The sequence below is a fragment of the Amblyraja radiata genome, chromosome 4 (genome assembly GCF_010909765.2).
Source record: "Amblyraja radiata isolate CabotCenter1 chromosome 4, sAmbRad1.1.pri, whole genome shotgun sequence".
Classification (NCBI taxonomy): Eukaryota; Metazoa; Chordata; class Chondrichthyes; order Rajiformes; family Rajidae; genus Amblyraja; species Amblyraja radiata.
In genome coordinates this window covers 77,230,011-77,246,303 of record NC_045959.1, presented here as the reverse complement: position 1 = coordinate 77,246,303, position 16,293 = coordinate 77,230,011, and the positions used below count along the sequence as shown (strand labels likewise).

Sequence of the window (16,293 nt, the reverse complement as noted above, 5' to 3'; positions counted from 1 at the left end):
TTCGGCAAATGTTTCGCCGAACACTTGGGCTCTGGCTGCCAAGGCCCACTGGAGTTCCAGATTGCCAGACCTCTTGTGAAGCTTCAAGAGGTCAGTAGGGCCTAGGTAGTGTAAAATTTTAGGAGGATAATAGTTTTGCAAGGTTTATTGGGAACCAATGTAGGCTAATGAGCACAGCAATGTTTGAATGGAACTTACATAGAAGAGTACAGCACAAGAACATGGTCTTCAGCCACAATTCAGTGCTGGCACAGATGCTGAAGTAAACTAATCCCATCTACCTGCTCATAATTCATATCCCTGCATTACTTGCATGCTCTTGTGACTGTTTAAATGCCTCTTAAACATCACTAACATAAACAATGCAGGATTTTGCATGCACAGGAGCCTGAAGGGGTTGAATTTTGTGAAGTATGAAGGGTGGTGCTCAAAGCATAAAAGCAATGGAATACAAAAACTGCAGAGCTGCTGGAATCTGGAGGGTGGGCGTGAGAGATGGGGGGAGAAATGTACGGGCACTGTGGAGGGGAGGAGTGTCATATTTGCAACCAAGTGTAGATGAGGCAACCATTTCACTAAATACTTAAGCTCTATCTGCTAAAGCATGCTGGGGTTCCTGATTGCTAACCATTAAGTCTCCTCAACATATCCAGACTGACCTTTCTGTCCTTGACCTCATCTATTGCCAGAGTATGGTCACAGGGAAACTGGAGGAACAACACCACGTATTCAGCTTCGATAGTTTGCAACCCAATGGTATGAACATTTAACTACATGGTCCGGTCCACTAAAAATCACAAGCTTCATTGTGTGCACCATATTTCTGTATGGAACTGATACGCTTTCTCCCTCCTTCCCCTCCCCTTCCCAGCTCTCCCACTGTCTTCTTTGCTCTAGTGGTGGTACTTGAGCTTGACTTAATTGCATTTATGTTTGGTACAGTGCCCTCCATAATGTTTGGGGAAAAAGACCCATCATTTATTTGCCTCTGTACTCCACAATTTGTGATATGTATAAAAAATCAAAAAAAAATCATATGTGCTAAAGTCCACATTGGCAGATTTTAATAAATGCCATTTTATACATTTTGGTTTCACCATGTAGAAATTACAGCAGTGTTTATACATTGCATGCAATGACTGCTTGAAGTCTGCGATTCATGGACATCACCAGTTGCTGGGTGTCTTCTCTGGTGATGCTCTGCCAAGCCTGTATTGCAGCCATCTTTAGCGTATGCTTGTTTTGGGGGCTAGTCCCCTTCAATTCTCTCTTCAGCATATAAAAAGCATGCTCAATTGGGTTCAGATCAGGCGATTAACTTGGCCACTCAAGAAATTACCATTTTCTTAGCTTTGAAAAACTCCTTTGCTGCTTTAGCAGTATGTTTAGGATCATTGTCTTGCTGTAGAATGAACTGCCAGCCAATGAGTTTTGAGGCATTTGCTTGAACTTGAGCAGATAGGATGTGTCTATACACTTCAGAATTCATTATGCTACAACCATTAGCAGTTGTATCATCAATGACGATAAGTGAGCCAGTACTTTCAGTACCCATACATGCCCAGGCTATAACACCCCCACCACAGTGTTTCACAGATGAGGTGGTATCCTTTGGACCTTGGGCAGTTCCTTCACTCCTCCATAGTTTGCTCTTGCCATCACTCTGATATACGTTAATCTTCGTCTCTTCTGTCCACAAGTCCTTTTTCCAGAACTGTGGTTGCTCTTTAAGTACTTCTTGGCAAACTAACCTGGCCATCCTATTTTAGCGGCTAACCAGTGGTTTGCATTTTGCAGTGTAGCCTCTGTATTTCTGTTCATGAAGTCTTCTGCGGACAGTGGTCATTGACAAATCCACACCTGACTCCTGAAGAGTTTTTCTGATCTGTCAGACAGGTGTTTGGGGATTTTTCTTTATTATGGAGAATTCTTCTGTCATCAGCTGCGGAGGTCTTCCTTGACCTGCCAGTCCCTTTGCGATTAGTAAGCCTAAGGTTTGGCTACTATCTCTAACAGTTTTATTCTTGTTTCTCAGTCTCATAATGACTTGTTTGACTTTCATTGACACAACTTTGGTCCTCATGTTGATAAACAGAAATAAAAGTTTCCAAAGGTGATGGAAAGACTGGAGGAAAGACTCGGTGCTGAGAGCTCTCTTATACTGCATTAAGGAGGCAATTAAACACACCTGAGCAATTACAAACATCTGTGAAGCCATGTGTCCCAAACATTATGGTGCCCTGAAATGGGGGGACTATATATAAATACAGCTGTAATTTCTACATGGTGAAATTAAAATGTATAAAAATACCCTTTAATAAAATCTGTCAAATACCCCCATCTCCTGTATCCACCTATAACTTCCCATCTCCACCTGTTTCCAGATTTTCCACTTTACTCCAATGAGTCTGAAGAAGGGTCCCTACACAAAATGTTTTCTGCGCATTTCCTTCACAGACTCAGCCTATCCCATTGAGTTCTTGCAGCACTTACTGTTTTGCTCAAGTTAAGCCTCAAGTTAAGTGTCAGGTGCATGGATAAGTGTTTTGGCAGCACATTTACATTACCAAAGTTAAGTAATCTTGTAGGATTCAGAACTTGTCTTTGTGTGGAAACCTTAGCTCATTGTAAAAGAGAACACTAAGATCAGGAACAGTCTGCTTAAACATGAGAAAGATAAGACTGCAGTGTGCCTAAAGATTTTTAACTTCCCAGTGTTTCTTTTAAACCGAGAGAACACTGATAGAACCTGGACCCGTTCTACAGCATGCTGAAGACTGTTGGAATTATGTCAGAACGTGCAGATCTACAGCTGAATATTGCCAGCATTTAATGGTACCAGACACTTCTGTCAATGAAGTTGTGGCCAAAGAGATGTACAGGGGAAAAATAAATAAATAACAGCTGGAGGTGTTCTGCCTCCATGGCAAAGCTCCGAAACCCAATGCAAGTCAATGTTAATGTATTGATAGAGGATTTGCAACTGGTTGTGTCAGTGTACAAAACTTTTCATGTTTTATTAAAACAAAACTTTCAGAACAAAGCACAGTGCACTCCCAAAATCATTGAAGTGATGGAATTATCTTGTATGATACCCATTTAATATCTGTACTTGAACCAGGTTACAAATCTTCCGGAACCATAGAATTTCAGGAGCTAAAAAAAACAACTTTAGTTCGGTCATGAAGCAGGGTTAAATGCATGGAGATCCAATTTTAACTCGTTGTCATTAATTTAATGGCAATTATACACAAATAAACCTACAAATCTGCACACCTTTGAAGTGTGGGAGGAAACCAGCGAAAACCCATGCACACAGGGAGAATGTACAAACTCCGTACAGATAGCACCCGTAGTCAGGATCAAACCTGGGTCTCTGGCACTTTAAGGCAGCAACTCTACCACTGTGCTATTATGCCACCCCATTTTGTTGCTGATATTATAGTCCTGGTAGTGCACCTTAGGATCTCAACTTAATTTTTGTTATTTCGGATTTTAAAAAGAGTACTCCAACGACTCAGTACTTCACTAGGTTTACACTCTCATCTGTTTTTGGTCACTCAATGCAAGGTGTCTGAATGCAAAGATAAAATTCTGCTATAAACAACAAACTACCTATTGGTATCCACCAAGGAATGCATGCGATGGTCAATTCAAATTGCCACTACTCACAAATCAATATCATGAAGATGCAATTTTAACACGCTACAATTATTCGATTGGGTAGCAGGTTAAAAGAAACATACATATTAAAATTAAGTATTTAATTATTGCCTGCAATACCTTATTGACAATGCTATTCATCGCAAGCAGTGGGTTATTTGGTTCAGCTCATGTGATTTTTCAGAATGTGCTAATTATTCCAAAAGGTAACTTCTTAGATCATATCTTTTCATTTCAGAACAGGAATGTGCAAAGTTTTACAGTAATCTTCATTCTTATACATTTTGAAACAAAACAGTAGTTGAACCATTATTTTCCCCAAACCTTTTGAGTAGGTGGGGGATTTTCCATTTCCGTTTAGACAAACCTCCTTTAAACACCAACATTCATAATTCACCTACAAACTCACCCAGTCTTATCACAAATTGGATCACAATAAGTTCAGAAAAGCCAAAACATAAAATTAGTGATTCTTTAATAGACACTTTGCATTTGTTTCAATTTGCAGCAGACTATAGCCTGAATATAGCCACGACGTGGAACTGACTATGTTATCAGGTTGTCTCAAGTGGAGTTTTCATGCTCGAGTTAGCAAGTATTCATGCTCGAGTTAGATCCTGATTGGCTGCGATTAGGCTTGATTTTAATTTTAATTTTGTATGCATTCAGACGTCATCACTAGATCGAAATGGCCGGATGACAACTTTGCATATTGGAAATGCTTTTCAAAGATATTTAAAGATCAAAGTTCATTATTCACATACAAACCACAGGAGGAACCTAGAAGGTCAAACAGCATCTGCAGAGGGAAATGGACAATCGATATTTTGGGTCAGTCTTAAATCTATTCTGAAACAATAGAGGGGAGATAGCCAGTATAGGGATGAGGGGTAAGGAATGGAGCAATAGTAGTAAGCAAGGTAGATCCAAGGGAGGAGAGGTTGTTTGGCAACTAGTGTCATGTGGGGAAGAGAAGGGTGGAAATAATGACAGAGGCTGGAAGGTAACAAAGGGCTACAGATAATGGAATGCCATTGGAAAATAAGGAGATGCATGGAATCAAATAAGGAAGGTATGTCAAACAGATGAGAAGGAGTGGGGGAGTGCCCTCTCTCTTCCCGGCCTCCTCCCCTCCCCCACATGAACAGTGGGGGAGGGGAGGAGGCCGGGAAGAGAGAGGGCAGTAGGAAACATGGGAAGCTGGAGGAGAAACAAAAGGAAACCAACAAAAACATATCAGATGCTTTGCGCTTCACAGTGGCATAGCAATATTGTTGCTGCGTTACAGCGCCAGAAACCCGGGTTCAATCCTGACGATGGGTGCTGTCTTTACAGAGTTTGTATGTTCTCCCTGCGACTGCCACACTCCAAAGACATGCGGGTTTGTAGGTTAATTGGCTTTTGTAAATCGTCCCTAGTGTGTCGGGTAGAACTAGTGTACAGGTGATCGCTGGGCAGCGCAGACTCAGTGGCTGAAGGGCCTGTGTTGGTAAACTAAACATTAAACCAGAGGGAGTAATGGACAGATGAAGCCAGTGAGGGAGATGATCGAAACGATTGTGTGAAAGGACTTGGGTAGATCAGATGGAATGAAAAAGGGACAGAGAGCATGGGGAATGGGGAATTCAATATTTATGCCATCACCCAGTTGCAATACGAGGAATAAGAGTTGGAATATATAAACCAGCTGTTCCTCTAGTTTGTGATTGACCTAACCCTAGCAGCAGTTGTGGTTGTGGATCAACAACTCAGTGAAGGGAATGGAATGAGGAATAAAATGGATAGCAACTGGGAGCTCCAAATTGCCAAGGCAAATAGAGTGTCGGTGCTCAGCAAGGTAGGTGCCCAATCTGCACTTGGTTACAACAATGTAGCCACGGGACTTCCTCCAGCAGATTGTGTTTTACTCCAGATTCCAACATCTGTTGTCTATTATCTCCGTCATTTCCACAATTGCTCACTCTCTGCCAATAAAACCTAAGCAAATAATACAATCCGAGCCAGCAGAAGGATCCTGACCCAAAACGTCACCTATCCATGTTCTCCAGAGATGTTGCCAGACCCTCTGAGTTTCTCTAGCACTTTGTCCTTTTTAATATAATCTGAACGTTAATTTCTCATACCAACTTTTTATAATTCAAAAAGGAGATCAAAAATGACTTGCTTTCTCACCACTTCTAGGTTCTGAAGTAGTTGAAGGGGACAATGTGGGATGTGCAGACTGGCCAGAGGTGGGCCAGTGTGCTAAAGAAGGGTATCAAGGGTGGTGATAGGTTTCTTCTATCATTTTTACCACATTCTGTGTGCACTCAATGATAAGGTTCTCAGTACCATCTCAATTTTCCTCCTCCATTTTGACCAATCATAAGCCAGGGTTGATGTATTTCATTTTTCACGGCATTTATAAAAACATTGTTGAGGGTTTCTTTGCCCTGTTAATCTTTGATGGGAGCTCGTATTAGAGCTCCTTTTAGGGTTCTTGCATTAGGAATGATGTGGACTTGCCATTAGAGCTGACAGTAATTTGTGGACGGCAAGGGAAAAGACAGTTGTGTTGCAGGGACAGTTGATAGATAATGTGTGTTTTGGACATGCTTAATATAAAGCCCATTCTCTTCTATGCTACAGCATAAAAAATGATGCCGACTACAAAAGTCCAAATTCACTCAAATGGTAATATCGCTGCCATGTCTAAGACACGGCCAGCAGGAGACAGCCAGTTCAAAATGCAAGGTGTATACACTTTTTGAAAGAGTAAATCAGAAGAGTAGTGCCATCTCAATAGGACGGGGTATTGCTTTCAAGTACGAGTTAACCCAGCATCTCAGTGGGATAAGCAAATATCATATGACCTCCATGGCTCATTCTAATGCAGAACTAGCTTGCTGCAGTCAGTGTGTATGCCCAAAACCTTGGAAACTATAAATGATTCCAACTATGCTACAAGAAGTATTCCCATTTCAATCTTACGAAAATTCAGGTCCAGATCCAAAAGATCCAAAAGAAAGATCCAAAACAAATCTGAGGAAAGACATTCTTGCCATAGAGGGAGTACAGAGAAGGTTCACCAGACTGATTCCTGGGATGTCAGGACTTTCATATGAAGAAATACTGGATAGACTCGGCTTGTACTCGCTAGAATTTAAAAGATTGAGGGGGGATCTTATAGAAACTTACAAAATTCTTAAGGGGTTGGACAGGCTAGATGCAGGAAGATTGTTCCCGATGTTGGGGAAGTCCAGGACAAGGGGTCACAGTTTAAGGATAGAGGGGAAGTCCTTTAGGACCGAGATGAGAAAAACATTTTTCACACAGAGAGTGGTGAATCTCTGGAACTCTCTGCCACAGAAGATAGTTGAGGCCAGTTCATTGGCTATATTTAAGAGGGAGTTAGATGTGGCCCTTGTGGCTAAAGGGATCAGGGGGTATGGAGAGAAGGCAGGTACAGGATACTGAGTTGCATGATCATATTGAATGGCGGTGCAGGCTCGAAGGGCCGAATGGCCTACTCCTGCTCATATTTTCTATGTTTCTATGTTTCTAAAGGTAAACTAATCCTCCTAGAAACTTTTAGACTAGGATCAGAAATGTAGAGAATGGGTGAAGTGTGACGATTTACCCCTTGAGGCACATGGCGGAATTTCCAGTCCAAAAATTCCATTTGTTTACAGGTAATTAGCTTTTGGTCATTCTCATCAAAGCAACCCTCCGTTTTCTGATAGAAAAGCCAAGATCCTCTTAACAAATGGAAACTACAAAGAACTTCAGGTAAGTGTCAGTGATGATCATGATTTGGATGAAGCTGACATCCCTGCAGAATGTTGCTGCGATGATGATGCAATGTAACAGTTCTTGAGCTTTGAATGGGACCACTGTTGCCAAATGGCCTTGTAATAGTCTGTGGAAATTGGTTGTGACAACACCATGCTCCAAACAGAAGTAAGGTCCCATTGGAGTTGGTATTCCCAACTCCATTCATTGCGAATCACACCCTTCTGGTAATTTGACAGTAGAAAGAATAGGATGTTAATTGTCTGTCTCATGATCACTTATCATTCCCAAGTCAAGGCAGGGTTATTTCTGGATTTAAAGCTCTAGTTCCCCCCCGCACTAAGGAAAGGTGCAAAAATAAAACAAAAGGTGGTTTTATGGCATAATAGGCTGATGTTCCACAATAGCACTGATGCCTGGGCATGGGAGCACACCATTTTAACCTAGTAATTACATCACGTCAATAACTAAACAAAGATAAGCAGTGCAAGGAAATTGGTTTGTGGTCCATCCATGAGTCAGCAACTTATCAATTTTCCTGCTTTCATGACTGAGACACGAGTCACATCAGTAAAAATGTTCACATCATGCTGTTGGAAGTTGCAGAAGCACATTCTTTCTTTGTAAGGCATTGAGAAATATGCTCATGTCCTGCTCTAATATCACCCAACATTTATATGGGCATTGTGAGGATGAAGGAACTGCAAATGCTGGTTTACACCAAAGATGGAAATGAAGGGCCTCGACTCAAAACATCACCCATTCCTTCTCTTCAGAGATGCTGCTTATCCCAGAGATATTCGGGCATTGTTTGGCAGAAAGGCAAAATTAGTTGTGACAAAACTAAATCTATACTGTATAAGCTCTTGTCAATACATGTTATTTTACTATTCATTGTTTGAAGCTATGGCACACAAATACATTTAGAAGTAAAATAAATAATTAAACATTTAATGCTCTAAAAGATGTCATCCAATATTTCTTTCCAGAACTCCATTTGGACGAGAGATAATTTTGTATTAAAAAGATGAAATTTTTCGCCAACTCATTGCTCAGCAGTAACAGGAAACTGAACACATCAAAATGGCATTATCCGATAACTTGTGGTTCAGATCAGAGCACCAACTGATGAATCACCCATCATCAAGCTACCACTACCTGGCAAAATACTACAATGCCCTGCCATTAACATCATTCTGCAGTAATTATAGCGAAAATATCAAATTAGATAGCATATTGAAATATAGAGATTTTAATAGTTACAATGAGGCATCCACATATATGGCAAAAGCAATCAGTTTAAATACACCGCTGCCATGAAAAAAAATCCACTCTGTTTAAGAATGTGTATTAGTTCAAGCATATGTTAAGCATAATCAAAACTAAAGCCAGCATTTTATGCAGTTAAAAATACCAGTAGTACCTGCTGGAAACAATGAGTCATTTTTACTTCGCATGCTGCCACCACTGTCTAGCAAAACACAATCAGCCAGTTATACAACCTTATCCACCTAACCAAAGCTAGGAAAGCAAATCATACACTGGCTATAGTAATGCAACATTAAAAATGTCCTGCAAATTTCCAAAGGAAAATGAAATTGTGTATATTTCCAAAACACAGTTCTAAATCCAAAAAGGTAATGTTAAAATGTAGATTAATTATTCACTAAATAGGATTTTAACAGTACGCAGGATTCTGACAAAAGGAGATAAAACAGGAAAGTTATTTTGTTTGATTGAAATTCTGGTGATATGGTCCTTTTCCTGCAAAATTTCCCAATGTTGGATCTTACAGAGAATGCAGCTGAGGCAACTGCATGTTTTTTTTTTACAATGGTGATACAGTAATTTACAATGGTTCATGGTGTGGGGGGGGGGGAGATAGAAAAGGAGTAAACATGTATGTAAAAGCTGGTTAACCAGCACTCTCCAGGGGGAGCAACTGGGCCAAGATCAGGCACTGCCAAAGAAGCACCCTAGTTAACATAGAGGCAGCGCTGTGGGAACATCCACACGGAAATTTAGCCAACTCCGCAGATTCCTGGTTAACTCCTCCCTTCCCACCCAAACCATTTCTCCTTGGGTACCTTCCTCTGCAACAGCAGGAGATGCAACACCTGTCCTCGACTCTGTCCAGGGGCCCCCGACAGTCCTTTCAGGTTAGGCAGAGGTTCACTTGCACCTCCTACAACCTCATCTACTGTATCTGTTGTTCAAGATGTGGACTCTTATACATCGGCGAGACCAAACATAGACAGGTCGATCGTTTTGCTGAACACCTTCGCTCAGTCTGCCTGGACCCACATGATCTCCTGGTTGCTAAACACTTTAATTCTCCTTCCCATTCCCACACAGACCTTTCTGTCCTTGTTCTCCTCCATTGGCAGATTGATACCAAATGCAAAATTGGAGGAACAGCACTTGATATTTTGCTTGGGCAGCTTACAGTCCAGTGGTACGAATATTGATTTATCTCACATCAGGTAACCCCAGCATTCCCTCTCTCTCCAATCCTCCCCCACCAAATTAGCACCGGCTTCTCATTTTCACCCAACACACAGCTAACAATGGCCTGTTTCCTTTATCATCTTTACTTTTTTGCATCTTTCATTCATTGTTCTTTATCTCTCTACATCATCGTCTATATCTCTCATTTCCCTTTCTTCCCTTCCCTCCCCCACCAACTAGTCTGAAGGGACTCGAACCGAAACGTCACCCATTCCTTCTCTCCAAAGATGCTGCCTGTCCCACTGAGCTACTCCAGTTTTTTGTGTCTATCTTCGGTTCAAACCAGCATCTTCAGTTCTTTCCTACACATTAGAATTTCTCACTTTGATTCATGGAAACTACATAAGATATTTAGGGTTTTTTTACATCACAAGTATTTTGTAAATAATGGCACGTTATTTAGACTATGCATGCAAGTCTGCTAACCTTACAACCTATGGAGGAACACTGTTGGCAGGTTGGAGATTGCTGTTAAACTATACATGCATGAAAATTGCCAAGTTTCTGTCAATTTCAGAGCACTCTGACACAATAAGGTATTCTCTGTATTGCAGAGTCTGTCTAATTGTACCCTTTCGTAGGCAATTCTTACTATTTCAGAGCAGCGACTCTGCATTTGGTCTCAAGAACTTCAAATTCCTGGGCGTGCACATCTCTGAAGATCTTTCCTGGTCCGAGAACACTAACGCAATTATCAAAAAAGCTCATCAGCGCCTCTACTTCCTGAGAAGATTACGGAGAGTCGGATTGTCAAGGAAGACTCTCTCTAACTTCTACAGGTGCAGTCGAGAGCATGCTGACCGGTTGCATCGTGGCTTGGTTCGGCAATTTGAGCGCCCTGGAGAGGAAAAGACTACAAAAAGTAGTAAACACTGCCCAGTCCATCATCGGCTCTGACCTTCCTTCCATCGAGGGGATTTATCGCAGTCGCTGCCTCAAAAAGGCTGGCAGTATCATCAAAGACCCACACCATCCTGGCCACACACTCATCTCCCTGCTACCTTCAGGTAGAAGCTACAGGAGCCTGAAGACTGCAACAACCAGGTTCAGGAATAGCTACTTCCCCTCAGCCATCAGGCTATTAAACCTGGCTCGGACAAAACTCTGATTATTAACAACCACTTTCTGTTATTTGCACTTTACCAGTTTATTTATTCATGTGTGTATATATTTATATCATGGTATATGGACACATTTATCTGTTTTGTAGTAAATGCCTACTATTTTCTGTGTGCTTAAGCAAAGCAAGAATTTCATTGTCCTATACAGGGACACATGACAATAAACGCACTTGAACTTGACTCACCAGCACTTTGATTATCACGCAATTCTGAACTTTTGATTGCACTAGGAGTAACTCTTATTTCAGCATGAAGATATCAAAATGTTGAAACCTCTATTGTATGCTGTCTCAACAGCTTTTATTTTTTATAAAATATTTACACTGTATATTATACGTTTCATCCGATGCCCAAGTACGGCAACATGTTGGAGCAATTGCCTCCTACAAAGTACAAATCAAACATCTCAACAACTTCTAGATATGACAAATTCAATTTTACCATGAAAAAGATCAAAAATTTATGTTAGTAATAAGATATTTACTTTCCTACCTTGCATTTTTGTTATTTTTGATCTTCGCAGTTGCTGTTGACTTTGTTTTTTTTTCCTTTGCTTCTTTGGAGTCCTTGGGGTCTTTTTTTTCTTTTGGTTTTTTCTTTTTCTTCTTCTCCTCAGTTGAACTATCCACTGCCGTGCCAGAGATTACCAGTTGGTCAATCACTTTGGGAATATTCTGCTCACCCCGAGCTTTAGCCTTGGCAATGGCCTCGGCCACAATACGATTGGCTTTCTCTTGCATCCGTTGCTGATCCAGTGACTTCTGTCGCTCTTCTCCACTTGCTAATTGAGAGTTTTGTCCACTAATCTGAGTCATGTCTGACTGATTATCAGCCAAAGTATTTGAAACCAACTAAAAAGGATGAAAGAAAATTTTAAAAAGTCAGTAATTTTGCTTGAAATAATCAGATCACATCGTACTTGTAATCAAATAAAACAACACTTTTAAGGAACACATGAACCCATAATTTTAATTTTGTGTATGGTTATTTTCACATCACTTGACATGTTTGACATAAGCAAAGCATTGCTTTTAAGTAACTTAGTGCCAAATCATGACAGTAACATAGAAACATGGAAAAATAGGTGCTGAACTAGGTCATTCGGCCCTTCAAGCCAGCACCGCCATTTAATATGATCATGAAATTTCATCTAAGTCAGTACCCCACTCCTGCTTTTCCCCCATATCGATAGATTCCTTTAGTCCTAAATGGCCTACCCCCCATTCTTAAACTGTGACCCCTGGTTCTGGACTCCCCCAGCATCGGGAAAAAAAAATTTTTGCATCTACCTTGTCCATTTTATATGAGAATTTCTTATGTTTCTATAAGATTCCCTTTCATCCTACTGAATTCCAGTGAATACAAGCCCAGTTGACCCATTCTTTCATCATATCCCAGAAATTAAACTGGAGAACCTACGCTGCACTCCCTCAATAGCAAGAATGTCCTTCCCAAATTACGGGACAAAAATTGCTCACAATACCCCAGGTGCGGTCTCATCAGGGCCCTGTACAACTCCTTGCTCCTAAACTCAAATCCTCTCGCAATGAAGGTCAACATGCCATTAGCTTTCGTCACTGCCTGCTGTACCTGCATGCATACTTTGAGTGACTGATTTACAAGCACACCCAGGTCTCGTTGCACCTCCACTTCTCTTAATCTGGCATCATTCAGATAATTTGCCTTCCTGTTTTTGCCACCAAAGTGAGTAACCGTACATTTATCCACATTATACTGCATCTGCCATACATCAGCCCACTCACCCAACCTATCCAAGTCACCCTGCAGCCTCATAGCATCCTCATTGCAACTCACACTGCCACCCAGCTTTGTGTCATCCGCAAACTTGGAGATGTCACATTTAATTCCCTCTTCTAAATCGTTAATATATATTGTAAATAACTGGGGACCCGTTAATTCATACACTTTGCTTCCTGTCTGCCAACCAGTTCTCTATCCATGTCAATACCCTACCCCCAATACCATGTGCTCTAATTTTGGACACTCATCTCTTGTGTGGGACCTTGTCAAAGGCTATTTGAAAGTCCAGAAATACCACATCCACTGGCACTCCCTTATCCATTCTACTTGTTACATCCTCAAACAATTCCAGAAGATTAGTCAAGCATGATTTCCCCTTCATAACTCCATGCTGACTTTGACCGATCCTGTCACTGCTTTCCAACTGCGCAGCTATAAAATCTTTAACAATCGACTCAAGCATCTTCTCCAATACCGATGCAAGGCTAACTGGTCTATAATTCCCTCCTTTCTTAAAAAGTGTGGTTACATTGGCTACCCTTCAGTCCACAGGAACTGATCTAGAGTCGAGAGAACATTGGAAAATGACCACCTATGCATCCACGATTTCTAGGGCCACCTCCTTGAGTACTCTGGGATGTAGACCATCAGGCCCTGGGGATTTCCCTGCCTGCAGTCCCAACAGTTTACTTAACACCATTTCCTGACTAATGTGGATTCCCTTCAGACCCTCCCTCCCACCAGATCCTCAGTCCCCCAGTATTTCAGGGAGATTGTTTCTTTCTTCCTTAGTGAAGACAGAACCAAAGTACTCATTTAACTATTCTGCCATTTCTTTAATCTAAAATCATATGTGGCTATTTTACACCAGCAATATGACCTGAAGTACAGCGTCTATGGTAGGATTGATGCATATTACTTATTGATGCACTGATTAAGAGTCACATATGTGCACTACAGTTCTCTCTTGAAGATACTCACCTACATCTTTGATTCTAGAAGTTCAAAAAACATAAAACACCATCACTACAATTTATAAGCAGATTTGCTGATAGTTATATTATATTACCAAGTCACTATTGAGTTTTCATCTTAATTTTAAATTCTTATTGGTTTAATGTTCAGAAGAATGACTCACAAAATTGTAATAAATAATCTTGCGGATGAATACTAGATAACACACAAGAAAGCGCCTTTAGACGGCAGAACTGAGTGAACAGCTGATGAAGCCGACTTCTCATTCACAGCAATTCTATTCCTTCTTAAAAGTATTTTCTTGAAACGGGTGGCAAGGAGGGAGAAGGGAATAGAAAAGTTTAAAAATAAATACAGCTAGGTTACAGAATGGAAGGCTACTATCTTGACTTTTTCAGTTATGTTGGCTCTATATAACAAAGCTAGTCCCCACTCTCAGCCTACTCCCAATTACCATGTAATTATTTCCTTTAAATTACTTAACTAGTTTATTTCTGAATGTCAAAAGTGAATCTCTTTACAGCTATTCATGACAGTGCATTCCAGATTCCAACTATTCACTGCTTAAGTTTTCCTCATACTATCAGTTCTTTTACTGATCATCCTCAATCAACAAATCCACTTTGCCCCTGGTACCAAAGGGAGCAGTGTATCTCCATCTAATCTGACTATATGATTTTAAGTATCCATCAGATTTTAAATACTTCTGTCAGATCCCTTTGTTTCTTCTGGTACAATTTTGTCAATTTGCCCTGCCACTTTCAACAACGTAAGCGATGTACCCGTATATGCCTCTGCACCCACATCTCTATAGAACACATATTGCCCATTAACAGTCCTATGACGCCTTATGATCAGTCTTATGATCAATTTCACACTTCATATTCATGGAAGTATCAGAATCATTTTAACAGCAACTTTACCCGAATCCTTTTCTGTCAGATTATGAATGTTTCAGAGTGGAAATCTTCTCAAAGCAAAAACTCGCGTAATAAACAGAGGGTTAAAAGACCAAAGTATGCATGATACAGTCATCTTTAATTGCATGTGATTATTTCCTTTAAATTACTTAACTAGTTTCTTTTTGAACGTCAAAAGTGAATCTCTTTACAGCTATTCACGACGGTGCTTTCCAGATTCCAACTATTCACTGCTTAAATTTTCCTCATACTACACAGTTCTTTTACTGATCATCCTCAATCTACAAATCCAGTCTTTGCCTCTTCCACCAAAGGGAGCAGTCTATCTCCATCTAATCTGGCTATATGATTTCTTAAGCCACATTTTAATCAGTTTAGAGCACCATTTAAGTGTTCATTGCGCACTTCCATCAGTTTCTGGTGCCTGAGAGTTAGACAGTTAGCATATGAATTATAAAGAAGCCTGTATATCTTTCACCAGCCATGCTGCACCTCGAGAGTTGCTATTTTCAACCATAGTGGGAAATCCCTAAATAATTAGGATTATTTGAATACATAGAAACATAGAAAATAGGCGCAGGAGGCCATTCGGCCCTTCGAGCCAGCACCGCAATTCATTGTGATCATGGCTGATCGTCCCCTATCAATAACCCGTGCCTGCCTTCTCCCCATACCCCTTGACGCCACTAGCCCCTAGAGCTCTATCTAACTCTCTCTCTTAAATCCATCCAGTGACTTGGCCTCCACTGCCCTCTGTGGCAGGGAATTCCATAAATTCACAACTCTCTGGGCGAAAAAGTTTTTTCTTACCTCAGTCCTAAATGACCTCCCCTTTATTCTGTGGCCCCTGGTTCTGGACTCGCCCAACATTGGGAACATTTTTCCTGCAACTAGCTTGTCTAGTCCTTTTATAATTTTACATGTTTCTATAAGAACCCCCTCATCCTTCTAAACTCCAGTGAATACAAGCCTAGTCTTTTCAATCTTTCCTCATATGACAGTCCCGCCATCCCAGGGATCAACTTCGTTAACCTACACTGCACTGCCTCAATCACAAGGATGTCCTTCCTCAAATTAGGAGACCAAAACTGTACACAATATGTGGTCTCACCAGAGCCCTATACAACTGCAGAAGAACCTCTTTACTCCTATACTGAAATCCTCTTGTTATGAAGGCCAACATTCCATTAGCTTTCTTCACTGCCTGCTGTACCTGTAAGCCAACTTTCAGTGAGCGGTGTACAAGGACGCCCAGATCTCGCTGCACCTCCCCCTTATCTAACCTAACCCCATTGAGATAATAATCTGCCCCCTTGTTTTTGCCGCCAAAGTGGATAACCTCACATTTATCTATTTTATACATTTATACAGAGGAACATAAAGTTCCAGGGATGGAGTTTCCAAACACTTTAGTATCTTGATTTAGTATCATTTGTGTTTTTACTTACATAGGAAACACTGACAACATAATTAAAAGTAGAAAAATCACAAATGGGCTCATCCTTGTGCTCTGCATGCCTTAATTGATAAGAGAAAAAATAAAATAAAATGGGATCAATGTCTTTATTGCCGCA

General features: G+C 40.7%; 1 protein-coding gene across 6 annotated transcripts in view; it reads right to left on the bottom strand.

The window, feature by feature from the left end:
• chd7 (chromodomain helicase DNA binding protein 7) overlaps nucleotides 1-16,293 on the bottom strand; it is a 230,020-nt gene that overhangs the window by 132,706 nt on the left and 81,021 nt on the right. For all 6 annotated transcript variants that reach the window (XM_033019785.1, XM_033019780.1, XM_033019784.1 and 3 more), the window contains one exon: nucleotides 11,556-11,914. In XM_033019785.1, the coding sequence (XP_032875676.1) occupies nucleotides 11,556-11,878 (323 nt within the window). In that variant the 5' untranslated portion in view covers nucleotides 11,879-11,914. The remainder of the gene's footprint in view (nucleotides 1-11,555; nucleotides 11,915-16,293) is intronic.